General features: G+C 42.0%; 1 protein-coding gene across 1 annotated transcript in view; it reads right to left on the reverse strand.

Annotated features, from left to right (window-relative positions):
- Positions 1-16,501, reverse strand: part of LOC132829006 (procathepsin L-like) — a 31,114-nt gene that overhangs the window by 1,178 nt on the left and 13,435 nt on the right. The window contains exons 4-7 of the mRNA XM_060846266.1: positions 15,636-15,788; positions 14,154-14,378; positions 9,244-9,409; positions 301-406 (exon numbers count right to left, since the gene is read on the reverse strand). Coding sequence (XP_060702249.1) covers positions 301-406; positions 9,244-9,409; positions 14,154-14,378; positions 15,636-15,788 — 650 coding nt within the window. The remainder of the gene's footprint in view (positions 1-300; positions 407-9,243; positions 9,410-14,153; positions 14,379-15,635; positions 15,789-16,501) is intronic.

A 16,501-nucleotide genomic window follows, 5' to 3' on the forward strand; every position in this document is an offset into this window, starting at 1 on the left:
AAATAATGAAAGTCAGCCTGAAAGTAGAATAGGTATTCAACACTGCCTGTATTCCAACAACTAATGCAGAAAATTACCCCCATCATTTTCTAAAAAGGCCTTAATTTTATCCCAATAACAATTTGACTTTGTACTTTTATGTGATAAATAGAAATCTTACCTATTAAACCATTCTTACTAGCATAGAATATTAACATAGAAGTAGAAATCTCATGTGTTCATTTCTATCTATTGTTGCATAAGTGCCTACATCTGGTTGATTGTATGGATAGGTATCTTAGATGCTAGATTCAGCTGTACCTGTTTTTAACGATCCAGTAGTTATGACCATTTTCAGTTCCATATCCCACTACCAGCACTCCATGATTGATATCAATGCTTTTGCAGTTTGGTTCGTAGTAAACACCTATAATGATAAACATTTATATTAACAAGCATTAGCGACTATAACTTCAGCAAATATTTATACACACAGTTCTCAATTTATATCGAGTTGTAAGATAATACATGGATCAAATTAATCCATTTAAGGAACCAAATGCCCCTATAACAGTACTAGGCCATTCTTTCTTAAGGTCAACAATTTTGTTTAAAATCTCTCTTCGATCATTCTCATATATCCCATGTAGGATTAAACAGCACAAAAGATCAATCATCCCATTATGCTTGGACCAACTTTTTGAAAGAATGCCTGGGGGAAGTTAGCTCAGCTGAAGAAGTGTGATGCTGTCAATAGCACACACTATCCTGACTCAGAACTATCTTGGTCATTCTCTTCAGTCCTGTGACTCCTTCCCTAACAGAAATGTGAGGCTACCTTCACCCAAGGTAGCAACAGGCAGCTCACCACTACCTTCTCCAGGGCAACTAGACTTGGGTACAGCATGGACAGGAATAGTTGTTGCAGGTTCTGGGATTTAGATGTTTCAGTAAGAACAAGGAAGATGGTAAAAGAGGGGGAGGTGTGGCATTGTTGGTTAAGGACAGTAATACGGTGGCAGAAAGGATGTTTGAGGACTCATCTACTGAGGTAGTATGGGCTGAGGTTAGAAACAGGAAAGGAGAGGTCACCCTGATGGGAGTTTTCTGTAGGCCTTCAAATAGTTCCAGAGATGTAGAGGAAAGGGTAGCAAAGATAAGAGCGAGAGTAATAAGGTAGTTGTTATGGGGGACCTTAACTTTCCAAATTTTGACTGGAAATATTATAATTCGAGTACTTTAGATGGGTCAGGTTTTGTCCAATGTGTGCAGGATGGTTTATGTAGACAAGCCAACAAGGGGCAAGGCCACATTTGATTTGGTACTGGGTAGTGAACCTGGCCAGGTGTTAGATTTGGAAGGAGGTGGGCACTTTGGTGATAGTGACCACAATTCAGTTATGTTTACTTTAATAATGGAAAGGCATAGCTATATAATAAGGGCAAGAGTTATTGCTGAAGAAAAGGCAACTATGATGCAATTAGGCAAGATTTAGGATGCATAGGATGCAGAAGAAAACTGCAGAGGATGGGCACAATTGAAATGTGGAGCTTATTCAAGGAACAGCTACTGCATGTCCTAGATAACAGTGTACCTGTCAGGCAGGGAGGTAGTGGTTGAGCAAGGAAGTTGTGTTTTACTAAAAAAGTTGAATCTTCTGTCAAGAGGAAAAAGAAGGCTCAGTTAGGGTGCTTGTGAGTTACAAGTTAGCTAGGAAAGACTTAAAGAGAGAGCTAAGAATAGCCAGGAGGAGACATGAGAAGTCTTGGCAAGTAGGATCAAGGACAACCCTAAATATAGGTATATCAGGAATAAAAGAATGACTAGAGTAAGATTAGGGCCAACCAAGGGTAGTAGTGGGAAGTTGTGTGCAGAGTCTGAGGAAATAGGAGAAGTGCTAACTGAATTTTTTTTGTCGGTATTCACACTGGAAAAAGACAATGTTGTCAAAGAGAATATGGAGATACAGGCTACTAGACTAGATGAGATTGAAGTTGGCAAGGAGGAGATGTTAGCAATTCTGGAAAGTGTGAAAATAGATAAGTCCCCTGGGCCAGATGGGATTTATCCTAGGATTCTCTGGAAAGCCAGCGAGGAGATTACGGAGCCTTTGGCTTGGATATTTATGTTGTATTTGTCAACAGGAATAGTGCCAGAAGACTGGAGGATAGCAAATGTTGTCCCCTTGTTCTAGAAGGAGCATAGAGACAACCCTGGTAATTATAGACCTGTGAACCTTACATCGGTTGTGGGTAAAGTGTTGGAGTAGGTTATAATAGATAGGATTTATAATCATCTAGAGAGGAATAAGTTGGTTAGGGATAGTCAACATGGTTTTGTGAAGGGTAGGTCGTGTCTCACAAACTTTATTGAGTTCTTTGAAATGATGACCAAACAGGTGGTTGAAAGTAAAGCAGTTGATGTGATGTATATGGATTTCAGTAAGGTGTTTGATAAGGTGCCTCACAGTACACTCTTTACCTAGATGAGGGCATAGAAGGATGTTTAGTAAATTTGCAGATGACACTAAGGCCCACGGAATTGTGGATAGTGCTGAAAGATGTTGCAGGTTACAGAGGGCTACAGATTAGCTGCAAAGCTGGGCTGAGAGTTGGCAAATGGAGTTTAATGTGGAAAGGTGTGAGGTGATTCACTTTGGAAGGAACAACAGGAATATATTTTGGGGTAACAGTAAGATTCTTGATAGTCTAGATGAGCAGAGAGATCTCGGTATTCATGTACATAGATTCTTGAAAGTTGCTGTCCAGGTTGATAGGACTGTTAAGAAGGCATATGGTGTATTAACTTTTATTGGTAGAGGAATTGAGTTTCAGAGCCATGAAGTCATGCTTTAGCTGTACAAAACTCTGGTGCAGTCGCATTTGGAGTATTGCATACAGTTCTGGTCACCGTATTAAAGGAAGGATGTGGAAGCTTTGGAAAGGGTTCAGTGGAGATTTACTAGGATGTTGCCTGGTATGGAGGGAAGGTCTCATGTGGCAAGGCTGAGGGACTTGAGGCTGTTTTCGTTGAAGAGAAGGTTGAGAGGTGACTTAATTGAGACATATAAGATAATCAGAGGGTTAGATAGGGTGGACAGTGAGACCTTTTTTTCTTGGACAGTGATGGTTAGCATGAGGGAACATAGCTTTACATTGAGGGGTGATAGATATAGGACAGATGTCAGAGGTAGTTTATTTCCTCAGAGAGAAGTAAGGGCATGGAACGCACTGCCTGCAACAGTAGTATACTCGCCAACTTTAAGGTCATTTAAATGGTTAATGGATAGACATATGGGTGAAAATGCAATAGTGTAGGATCAATGGGCTTCAGATTGGTTCCACAGGTCAACACAACATCAAGGATCGAAGGGCCTATACTGCGCTGTAATGTTCTATGTACTAATTAAGAACAGACAATAAATGCTGGCTTGGCCAGCGATGCCCATATCCCAGGAGCAAAGAAACAAAATCCTATCTTGGCTGAGGTAGCTCTGGTGGACTACCTCCTCATCTTGTGCTGAAACCATGGTAAATGACCTCTGGTGGTGTCAGCAGCAAAGGGCAAAAGCAGAGCACATCATGTCCTTTCCATTCATTCCAGCTGGCAGATTTCCCAATGGATCCTCATTGCCTCTGGGATCACATAAATGTAGCCAAGGGTGTGAGGGTAGTCATACACATGCTTTCATCATTCCCATGACATTCCTTCGTGTAGGTTTAATAAGTGAGACCTTCAAAGTTACTTATGGCTTGGAAATACTCAGGAAACAAGGTACCCAACAATTAGTCCCAGTGTCCTTTCCTTCCTCATAAGCCACTCAATTGTCTCACTTCAGGTGATATATCTCATTTCAAATGCAGTCAATCTGTTCCCATCATCCTCTCAGGATGGGGAATTTCAACATGAATAATTGTATAAGGAATATTTTTCCCTGTTTTTTTGACAATCAATTTAAATATTCTAGACCCATTGGGAATTGTTTCACCCTCTGTATATGATCAAAACATTCATGACTAATTCACGTTTCTGTTAAAACTATACTTAGTCTTCTAGATTCCAAAGAAGAACATCAGCTTCTTTCATCTTCGTATGTAACTTAAGTTTTCCGTCCTCATCACATCCTTCCAAATTCCCTCTACCTCCTTTCTAAAGACTTGACATCTTCCTTAAATGTCAGCCCAGAACCAGGCATCATACACCGGTCAGAGCTGAATAAATTTGGGTGGAATATAACACCAAGTGCTTGTCTTGTTCTCCCCTTATCCTGCCACCTTCAGACTTCTGTACATACATTCCCAGTTCTCTCTGTTCCTTTAAAATTGAGCCATTTAGTTTATATTGTTTATCCTCTTCCGGTCAAAATGAATAATTTCGCATTTCTCTGCGTTAAATTTAATCTGCCATGAGTCTTTCCAGTTCACCAAACTATCTAGGTCCTTTTGTAACTAATCTTCACACTGTTCACTACATTTCTGAGTTTATATTTTAGCTGAGAACATCAAAATTATATTCTGTATAGCTATGTCTATGCCATTAGTATGTATCAAAAAGGGCAGAACCTGCAAAATCACAGTGGGGACCCTACTCTACACACCCCTCCAGACTGGGAAACAACAGCTCTCTCCTACTCTTGTGTACAAGCAACACTTTGAATCTAGTAGCTTCAATTTTGCTAACTTGGAACTTGTACAGGATATGAAGTCAGGCCCTCTTAGATTAAAAATGAGTGAGACCCCTCCGAAAGGAAGAATCATGCCTCCATACAAACTGGAGCATTGCTGATGGCTTTGATTAGACCCCTGCCACAGAGTAGATATTTGAACGAAAGATATAAAAGAACAGGCCAGAAAAATTGGGACGAGAATAAGCACAGAAAGAAACAAAAGACCAACATGCTTATTTAGTTGTTAACTGTGGCCCAACTGGTGGCATTCAGACCTCTATGAGGTAGGCATCTGGGCTCAAGCACAAAATCCAAGCTCATAATGCATTATTGAGGGAGTCCAGCACTGTCAGAGATGCTGCTTTCGAAAAGCTGCTAAACCAAGACCACATCTGCCTTTCAAATGAGCGTAAATCGTCCCTGAGCTCTATTTCAAAAGGACAGCAGGACAGTTATCCCTGGGGGCCTGTCTAACATTTGCCCCTCAATCCACATCGCAAAAACATACTTGAGTTTGCTGCATGCAAATTGGCTGCAGTGTTTCCAGTATTACAACGAACAGTCCATTGCAAAAGCACGTCATTGTAAAGTATTTTGAGACATTCAGCGGCCATAAAAGGCACTATATAAATGCAAGTTTTAGTCCATTAAGATATTGAGATGGAAAGCGTATATATCTTTATTGAAAGAATTTGAATGGATGTGTATATGACAGTATTAAAAAGGTTCTTTTCAATTGATTCCAGTAAGAAAAAGCATTTTCCTTCCTATTTATTTACTTATTCATTTAGTGAGATGTGGGCACCACAGGCTGGGCCAGCATTTATTGCCTGCCCCTAGTTGCCCCTTGAGGAGGTAGTGGTGAGCTGCCTTCTGAACCGCTGCAGTCCACCTGCTGTGGGTTGACCCACAATGCCCTTAGGGAGGGAATTCCAGGATTTGACCCAGTGACAGAGAACAAACGGCGATATATTTCCAAGTCAGGATTGTGAGTGACTTGGAGGGGAACACGCAGGTGGTGGAGTTCCCATATATCTGCTACCCTTGTCCTAGATGGAAGTGGTCGTGGGCTTGGAAGGTGCTGTCTGAGGATCTTTGGTGAATTCCTACAGTGCATCTTGTAGATAGTACACGTTGCCGCTACTGAACGTCAGCGGTGGAGGGAGTGAATGCTTGTGGGTGTGGTGACAATCAAGTGGGCTGCTTTGTCCTGGATGGTGTCAAGTTTCTTGAGTGTTGTTGGGGCTGCACCTTTCCAGGCACATGGAGAGTATTCCATCACACTCCTGACTTATGCCTTGTAGATTGTGGACAGGCTTTGGGGAGTCAGAAGGTAAGTTACTCGTCACAGTGATCCTAGCCTCTGAACTACTCTTGGCGCCACTGCATTTATGTGGTTTATCACACCAGATAAAGTAATAAATTTGTTCCTGTGTACCATGAGTCTGAACCTCTTGTGGAAGTGGTGGATGTGATTACAACATTTAAAGGACATTTGGATAAGTTCATGAATAGAAACTGTTTGAAGGGATATGGACCAGGAGCAGGCAGGTGAGACTAGTTTTTGTTGAGGATTATGTTAGGCATGGACTGGTTGGATCGAAGGGTGCATTTCTGAGCTGTGACAATGACTCTATGACTCTATTAGCAGTAACCTTTAACCTCCAGTGACGGTCTAGAAGTGATTTTATGGGTCAAAAAAAATAACATTCAAAAAATAATTAGCACTTTTGAAAATTTGCGGTGGGGGTGGGGGGGGGGGGGGTCACTGGACGTTGAGATATTATCTATGTGGGCTTTCAGGACACATTTGGTAAGGTTTCACTGAATCACAGAATTGATACAGTACAGAAAGAGGCCACCTTCTAAATTACAGCCACTCTCCAGCCTTCTCCTTGTAACCTTGCACCCTTTTTTTTTGCATAACCATCAAATTCCCTTTCAGGCATTTCCATTGAACCCGGCTTCACCAGACTCCCAGGGAGAGTATTCAAACCACTTGCTGTGTGAAAAAGCTTTCCCTCATATCACTTCTGCTTATTCCACTAACCACCTGAAATCATTCCACTCTCACTCTCCAGCCTTTCATACAAAGTGGGGAAAATTTTTTCCTCCTTATTCCTGTCCACAACTCTCATGATTTTGAATACTTCAAACAAGTTACCTCTCAGACTCCTCAATTTCTCCAATCTGTCTTTATGTCTAAAGTTCTTCATCATTGAAACCATTCTCACATATGTTTCAAAACTTATAGCAAAAATGAAAACAACATGGAATTAAAGGTGGAGTAGTGATATGGCTTATAATTGATTACAACACAGAAATAGGGTTAAAAGGAATGAGCTTTGGTTAATAGAAAAAGGCAATGGTGCTGCCCAGAGATCTGATCCAGGCCCCCATGTATTCACCATCAATCTTAATAACATACATGAATGAATATTGGATTGTATATACACGTTTGCAAGTGACATTAAGTTAGGCTCAGTAAGTTTTGCAGATGGGAACAAGAAGTTATAAAAGTAGTCAAACTAAATGAGAAGCTATAGCAAGTGGAGTTTCCTATCGGAAGAAGTAAAATTACATACTTCGAACCCGAGGAGGGCAAATCATAAAATATTTTGAATAGTTAAAGCTATGTGCACTTCTCACTAAAAGGAAGGGGAGTCATACAGGAATTAATCAAAATGGTGAATGCAATGTTGGTATTTATTTTAAGAGGGCAAATGTATGTACGGAGCTTCAGGCAGACTTTATCTAGAGAACTATACTCAATGTCGGGCACCAAAATTAGAAACGATTCGATAGAGTTGGAGGCAATACAGAACAATTGACAGAAAAGTAACAGGTCTTACATTGCTATGTTCATAAGGACTGGCTGCATAAGCATGGCTTTTATTCCCTTGGGTTTCGAAGGTTGAAGGTGATCTAATCAAAGTAGGCTTTTTCCCAGAGTGGAAAGGTCAGCTACAAGAGAGCATAGGCTCAAGGTGAGGCACAGGGGTGGGGGTGGAGCATGGGGGAGAAGTGAAGAGAAAACTTTTCACCGAGAGGATGTTGGGTGCCCTGGAACGCACTGCCTGTGGAGGTGATAGAAACAGGCAGGTTAACAACATTAAGGCATAATTAATATATACATGAACGGGAGGTGAACAGATGGATAGAAATCATGTATGGGCAATAAATAGTGGCTCTAAATAAGGATTAGGGAATAGTGCAGGTTTGTGGGCTTGCATTGTTCAAAGTGATAAAGGAATTTGTTAAGGAAGATGCAAAGAAATATTTTTCTCAGACAATCCATCCTAAGGAGTTATAATACGAGTCCATTTTTTAATTAGATTCCCTACAGTATGGAAACAAGTCCACACTGACCCTCCGAAGAGCAACCCACCCAGACCCATTCCCCTACCCTGTATTTAGTTTAGTTTACTTACAGTATGGAAACAGGCCCTTCGGCCCAACAAGTCCACACCGACCCGCCGAAGCGCAAACCACCCATACATTTACCCCTTACCTAACACTACGGGCAATTTAGCATGGCCAATTCACCTGACTCGCACATCTTTGGACTGTGGGAGGAAACCGGAGCACCCGGAGGAAACCCACGCAGACATTTACCCCTGACTAATTCACCTAACATTAAGGGCAATTTAGCATGGCCAATTGACCTAACCTGCACATCTTTAGACAGTAGGAGAAAACCAGATCACCCGGAGGAAACCCTAGCAGACACGGGAGAATGTGCAAACTCCACACAGACAGTTACCCGAGGCAGGAATTGAACCCGGGTCCCTGGCACTTTGAGGCAGCAGTGCTAACCACTGAGCCACTGTGCTACCCATTTTTAAACATTTTATAACATTGTCATAGAATCATATGAAAGAACTCCTACAGTGAAGAAGCAAGCCATTCGGCCCATCGAGTCCAAGCCAACCCTCTGAAGAGCATCCCACCCAATCCCTGTAACCCTGCATTTCTGAGGGCCAATTCACCTACCTGCCTATCTTTGGAGAGTGGGAGGAAGCTGGAGCACCCGGAGGAAACCCACTCAGACACGGGGTGAAGGTGCAAACTCCACACAGACAGTCGCCCGAGACAGGAATCGAACCCAGGTCCCTGGTGTTGTGAGGCAGCAGTGCTAACCACTGAGCCACCATCCCACCATTTAGGAGTAAAATCAGCAGGAAACTTCAAAGGGCTGTGAAAATCTGATATTTTCTATCAAACTTGACTGTGAATGCTGGCTCAGTAGAAATGTTCAAGTTTGAGATTGCTAGTTTTGTTCAGTGTGGATATCAAGGGACATACTATAACGGTAGGTAAATTGAGTCCAGGTATAGATCAGCCACTATCTAATACAATGACAGAGGCAAGACTGAATGACCTATTACTTTTCCTATTAAATGAGTAAAACTCTTCATGGATTAGAGGTGGGTGCAATTTCTTGATAGTCTAACAGACCAGAGTTTACATGACTATTAGAAATCACTCAAGCTTCAGGATGTGGCCTAGATCTTTGATGTTGCCAGGTACCTACCCATTGTCGTGATGTATGAACTAGACAAACATGAAGTATCAAAGAACAAAGTTACATTTTTTACCTGATCTGTAAAACTGAAATGATGGTTGTTTTGCATCAATAGCGACTGATATTGGTCCAACAGTGGCCACTGCTTCAGCTAGCGCGGTTTCATTACCTCTGGCTACAAACCTGGAGCCATGGCAAGTGGTTGGACTGTAATTGGGATTATATTTACAGGTGCCTTCCTGTAGCAGAGAGAAAAAAAATGATAGGAGCAACATTTAACCATATGCAAAAGCCAAATCCTCACTGTAAACCTAATCCCAAACTATCAGTCATGATTCTAACATGCCTGCTTCCACCATCTCCACAGGCAGCCACCACCCTCTGGGTGAAAAGTTTTCCCTGCACTTCTCCCCCATACTCTACCCCCACCCCTGCACCTCACCTTGAGCATGTGCTCTCTTGTAGCTGACCTTTCCACTCTGGGAAAAAGCCCACTTTGATTAGATCACCTTCTAAACCCAAAGGAATAAAAGCCATGCTTATGCAGACAGTCCTTATGAACATAGCAATGGAAGACCTGTTACATTTCCATCACTCAGACTCAAAGCTAACGTCCAGTCAAAATTTGAACTGGTAAAACTTCCACTCCAATTTAAAACAGGTGTAAAATTTATTATCTATAATTTAACTATTTTTCTTACAAAGGCTATAAATGAGAGATAGACACATTTTGTGTTGAATTCTGAACTTCAATCAGTTCCGATAGCATGAGGGGACTGGGGAGATGATGGTCTAGTGGTATTTTGAATGGATTGTTAATTCAGAGCCCCAGTTAGCGTTCTGGGGTGACTGGGTTCAAATCCTGCATTGGCAGTTGGTGGAATTTGAATTCAATAAAAACAATTTGGAATCATGCATCTAATGTTGACCACGAAACTGTTGTCAATTGTCGGAAAAACCCATCTTGTTCATGAATGTCTTTTAGGGAAGGAAACTGCTGTGCCTGTGATCGATTCTTAACTGTCCTCTGGGCAATTAGAGATGGGCAATAAACACTGGCCTAGCCAGCGATGCCCAATTCCTGTGAATGATGAACAAAAAGTAAACGTTTCTGAATTATTGAGCATGTCGAAAGTCCAAAAGTGAGACTGAAGTGCACTCCTAATGAGCAAAAGAGATTGTGGATTGCATTTGAGTTGAGAAACTATCTGGGCGCAGCATACTGAACAATGTAGATGGATATGACATTGTGGATATGTCCAATATTAATCTCAAGTAAATAAAAAGAGAGAAAGTGAGTGAGAAGGGGATTGTGTTATGCAGGGATCCTCCTCACTAGCCTTCAATGTGCAGTTGTGAAGAAAGCCTTTACCCTCAATGCAATGAGGAATATCAATGCTGATTAATTAGAAAATACCACAGATCATAGAAAACTTACATTTCAACGGGCCGAGGATACACGGACGTGAAAAAAATTGTGTTTAAAAATGTTTGAAAGTAAAGACACAGACTTTCAAAAAAAAAACTTAACGCATGAAGTGTGCTAGGAAATCCAGACATTCTGGAAAGTGCTTCATGGATGTTATTCTTAACCTCTTTCTTTATTATCGGTGCTTTAACCTAATGCTATATTAGGTGTTGGCTTCACTTCTGTGCTGTTTAAAGGAGCTTGCAGCCTGTCAATCTATGTTGCAGATGTGAAATCACCCTTACAGAAGAGTTAATGGCTTGAGCCCATCATCAGTAATTAAGAAATCAAACGATTTAGAGTCATAGAGATGTACAGCACGGAAACAGAATCTTCGGTATCCCAACCCAATCTAGTTCCATCTGACAGTACCTGGCCCATATCCCTCCAAACCCTTCCTATTCATATATACTCATCCAGATGTCTTTTAAATGCTGGAATTGTACCAGCCTCCACCACTTCCTCTGACAGCTCATTCCATACACACGCCACCCTCTGCATGAAAATGTTGCCCCTTAGGTCCCTTTTATATCTTTCCCCTCTCACCCTAAACCTATGCCCTCAAGTTTTGGACTCCCCCAACTCAGGGAAATTACTTTGTCTATTTATCCTATCCATGCCCCTCATGATTTTGTAAACCTCTATAAGGTCACCCTCAGCCTCCAATGCTCCAGAGAAAACAGCACCAGCCTATTCAACCTCTCCCTGTAGCTCAAAACTTCCAACCTTGGCAACATCCTTGTAAATCTTTTCTGAACCCTTTCAACTTTCACAACATCCTTCAGATAGGAAGGAGACCAGAATTGCACGCAGATTCCAAACGTGGCCTAACCAATGTCCTGTACATCCCAACTCCTGTACTCAATACTCTGGCCAATAAAGGAAAGCATACCAAACACCTTCTTCACTAAACTATCTACCTGTGACTCTACTTTCAAGGAGTTATGAACCTACACTCCAAGGTCTCTTTGTTCAGCAACACTCCCTAGGACCTGACCATTAAGTGTATAAGTCCTGCTAAGATTTCCTTTCCCAAAATGCAGCACCTCACATTTATCTAAATTGAACTCCATCTGCCACTCCTCAGCCTCCATTAGCTCATCTGATCAAGATCCCATTGTAATCTGAGGTAACCTTCTTTGCTGTCCACTACACCCCCAATTTTGGCATCTTCTGCAAACATACTAACTATACCTCTTATGCTCACATCCACATAATTTCTTCAAAATACTTCTGTGAAGAATATTTTATTATGCTCTTATTCTTCCTGACAAAATTATCCTTTTGAGGCACATTCACAAAATTTGCCACCTAGTTCTACGGCTGAATTTTTATCTCCTGAGTTTGAGCTCAGCACATGTAGGAGGTGTCTGGGGCTGCAATCTCACAGTCACTCTTCGATTCCCCTTGCCCGTGATTCCCCGCAGGTCAGGAAATACAGCAGATTGCAACTCAGCAAGCAATCAAAGTGCTTCTTATTGAATGGCGGAGCATGCTCTAAGGGCCAGAAGGCCTACTCCTACTCCGAGTTCTTATATTCTTAAAGTGTTGTCAGATTTGCTGCTTCAATGCTCACTCCAAATTCTACTTTCCCTTGTTGTTTTCCCTGGAGGTGGGTGGATTCTTAAAAGCTGTGTGAATCCTGTATGGTTGAGCAGTTCGTGAACCCTGGGGGAAATGTACTTTGGACATGGGAAGTTTTTAACAGGTGGGTGTAAAGGTTCACATGTCCCAATCAGATGCCATCTGAAAACCCTGGCAACATCCTTGTAAATCTTTTCTGAACCCTTTCAAGTTTCACAACATCTTTCCGATAGGAAGGAGACCAGAATTTCACACAATATTCCAAAAGTGTCCTGTACAGCCGCAATATGACCTCCCTACTCCTGTACTCAATAATCTCTCATCAAGTTAATGATTAATCATCAGGTCCTATCCTAGAGGGCTCTTGTGGTACAGTGATGGTGTTCCCAACCTCTAGGTTAGATGATCTGGGTTCAAGTCCCACCTGCACTGAGGTGTGTTGTAACATATCTGAGCAGGTTGATGAAAAATATCTATCCATTAAATAGACCAGCATTATTTAAGGGCTTAGATTGCAGCATTTTGCATGTTTCAGCTACATAGACTAAATAGGCTAGGGCTGCTTTCCTTGGAGCATAGAACTCTGAGTGTAGATCTGATTGAGGCCTACAACATTGTGAGTGGCATCATTCGGAATGTCAAAATAAACCTCCCTCCTTAGTTGAGGAGTCAATTACCGGGAGAACATACTTAAGATAAGGCACTGAACAACCTGTATTCAGAAATATCATACCTGATCCTTCCTGATCTATTCAGATCAGTAAAAATAATTGGCCGAATCTTACAGGCCTATGGTGAGTTGTGTGGCAGAATTACACTAGAGGTCTGATGAGGTCTATCTTGACAATAACAGCTGTTCGCTAGATCTTTTAAGCTTTTGAGAGGAGGTTCACTGGATTGATTCCGGAGTTGAGGGGGTTGCTTTATAAGGAGAGACTATGTAGACTGGGATTATATTCATTAGAATTCAGAAGAATGGGGGGGATCTTATAGAAACATATAAAATTATGAAGGGAATAGATTAGATAGAAGTAGAGAGGATGTTTGCACTGGCAGGTGAAACTAGGACAAGAGGGCATAGGCTCAAGATTAGAGGGAGCAGATTTAGGACTGAATTGAGAAGGAACTTCTTCACCCAGAGGGTTGTAAATCTATGGAATTCCTTGCCCAGGGAGGTAGGTGATTCTATGTTTTTAAAGCTAAGATAGATTTTTTTGAACAATAAAGAAATGAAGGGATACAGTGAGAGCGCAGGTAAGTGGATCTGAGTCCATGAAAAGATCAGGCATGATCTTATTGAGTGGCAGAGCAGGCTCAAAGGGCCACACGGCCTACTCCTGCTCCTCGTTCTGTTCTTGACAAGTGGCACAGCAAGGTTCTCAGGTGATAGTGGCGAGTTACTAATTAAGGAGGATTATTGCTTGTTAACCATCTTGCAAACATACTTAATTTGATAAGTTTCCATTAAAATGCTTGGTCTTCCTTACACTGCCCCTGAAGGATGTTTCTTCAGTCAATTTGATTCACTCAGTGAGTATGAAGAGACATCTACAGATACTGGTGATATTTTGTAAAGGTTAACATCTGATCTCTTCTTTTATAAAGTGTTGGGAAGTCTAACAGGATTGACTGACCTCCATTGGCAAAGTGATACAACTGCCCTCAGTGTCTCAGAAATAAATCAGCTGGACATCTTGCTATAACTCCTACCTGATGAAAAGTTCATGTGTGGAGTTGAGTGGAGACAGTAGCAAACTTTACTCTCATGATGCCACTCTGAATGGGCCCAATACTGAGATTCACTGATGAATAACAGAGATGTTTGTATGATGTCCTGCTGAAGAGCTGGGGATTATGGATCTCCAGCACAAAATAATACACTCCGAAAAGGAGGAAAGCAATGGGAGAACATTTGGAGAATAAAACCGTACCTTTGCAGTGTATGGGTAATAATCCTCTGTGTCAATCCCACCATTAGACTGAACATAGTTGAAGGCAAATTCCATCAGCCCGCCATTGCATCCGTGGTTACCCTCCGCATTGGAGCAATCGACCAAGTTCTGTTCACTCAAGGAAATTAGTTTTCCTATCTTCTTGAATGTCTGTCCTTCAAGGGCACCAACTGCACTGAAAGCCCAGCAGGAGCCACAGGCATACTGGAAGCAATGATAACAATTCTTGTTAATACAGTACTAACGGCAACACCTCAAGTGAAACTTTCAGTTATTTTATAGCTTCAGAGTGACACAGTAAACATACTGTAAGTTTAGAAAGAGCATTAAGGTCAGAGCATGTTAGAGATCCAGCAAGTGGCAATGAAAATTAATTAAACATCCATAATCTCCCAATCTGCATTACATTGATTCTCCTCTGGGATTACAGATCGTTCTGCTATAACACACAATTCGTGAGCACGAATTACATTACTTACGGTGTGGAAACAGGCCCTTCGGCCCAACAAGTCCATACCGACCCGCCGAAGTACAACCCACCCAGACCCACACCCCCACATTTACCCCTTCACCTAACACTAAGGACAATTTAACACAGCAAATTCACTTAACCCGCACATCTTTGGACTGTGGGAGGAAACCGGACCACCTGGAGGAAGCCCACGCAGACACGGGGAGAATGTGTGGAGTTTGCACAGTCAGTCGCCCGAGGCGAGAATTGAACCGGGTCTCTGGCGCTGTGAGGCAGCAGTGCTAACCACTGTGCCACCGTGCCACCCACTTGGCTCTAACACGATTGACAAATTGTAGACGTTGTTTGGATAATGCAAACTTTTTACTGAATGGGTATAGTGATCTTCTACAGCGCAAATGTTCTGTTGCACTTTTCCATAGCACGATTTTCTATAGTGGTTTTCCATAGCACGATTTTCTATAGTGGTTTTCCATAGCGTGATTTTCTATAATGTGAGGTTGCAGTGGAACGCAACTGTCGCATTTTAGCAGAACACCCTGGAACGGCGTGTCAAAGACAATGCTACATTGATGACTCTACAATGAGCCATTTTCAATGAAAAAGTGATGAATGTCTTACTGCACATCAATGAAATAGCTTCAAATGATCTTGGGAGACCCAATTCAGACAGAAGTGTAAAATAACCAAGTCCCTGATTCTCCAAATGATGAAGGAGTTATGCCCAAAACATTAATTCACCTGCTCCTTGCTTGCTACCTGAAATGCTGTGCTTTTCCAGCACCACAATCAACTCAGATCTCCAGCATCTGCAGTCCTCACTTTCTCTGGATTCTCCATGTTCTGAATATCTGAACTGAAACCAGGCAGGTGCTAAACCACTTACAATACACCTACTGTACCCACATGTTGACTCAAAACATTAACTTTGATTTCTCTCCACACATTCTGCCAGACCTAGAGTTCAGCTCGCACTCTCGCCACATTACCTGGTTTTTCACTGGAGTAACATAACCCTTGGCCCTCCAGTCAATGCTCTGAGGAAGGCGGAATGGTCTGGGCCCAGCATGCTCTTTCCTGGTTGAGTTCATCATTTCAAGCCGGTGAACTTGATTCATGAATTGTTGGAATTCATCAGTTGTCTGTAATCGAGTCATTTAGTTAGAATCATCATCAAAAAAAACTTAGACTCACAAAGCAGCTAATTTCAAGCACAACAGCTCTCTGTAATGTTACAGCCATAAACACCTTGCAATTGGTCAAGTCTACAGCTGGAAATATTCAAGTAGAATGGAACTTGAACTTCGACCAAATACAGCCCAGAACCAGTTAACCAGCATTCCCCATTTAATATCTCAATTATTTCCTCCATGCACAATTACAATAAGTTCGTGTGAGTATTGAGACTGGAATTTTTCCCAGCTCTGGGTTTTCCCCACTTTTCTTCTCATATTTCCATTCATATTTTGGCTATTTCTGAGAAGCCATTCTTTAAGGGTAAGCCTCAAGTGAGCAGGTTATTTCACCAGGTTGGCACCACAGCTGGGACCAACCCTGCTACTGCCTCACTGGGAACTTCTCAATGGGAATCAGGAGCCAGAACTCGGCCTTGAAATGTCCCTGTCCAGGCTTGGTAAACCCGGGAATAACCTGGTCCCTCCAAACCCTTCTGGGGCACGGAGAGGGAAAGTGATGAGATATTCATAGCTTCAAAAGGAAAAGGGAAGGTTGGAGATAAGGAATGGTTGGAGGGTGGATCTTTTCAGAAACCTTTTGGGTCAAAATTATCAGACAGTTCAAGTGTCATGGGGCAAGTTTGACGTATGGGGAACGATTTTCATCTGTGTACTGTGCA

Source organism: Hemiscyllium ocellatum, chromosome 28 (assembly GCF_020745735.1).
Source record: "Hemiscyllium ocellatum isolate sHemOce1 chromosome 28, sHemOce1.pat.X.cur, whole genome shotgun sequence".
Taxonomy (NCBI): domain Eukaryota; kingdom Metazoa; phylum Chordata; class Chondrichthyes; order Orectolobiformes; family Hemiscylliidae; genus Hemiscyllium; species Hemiscyllium ocellatum.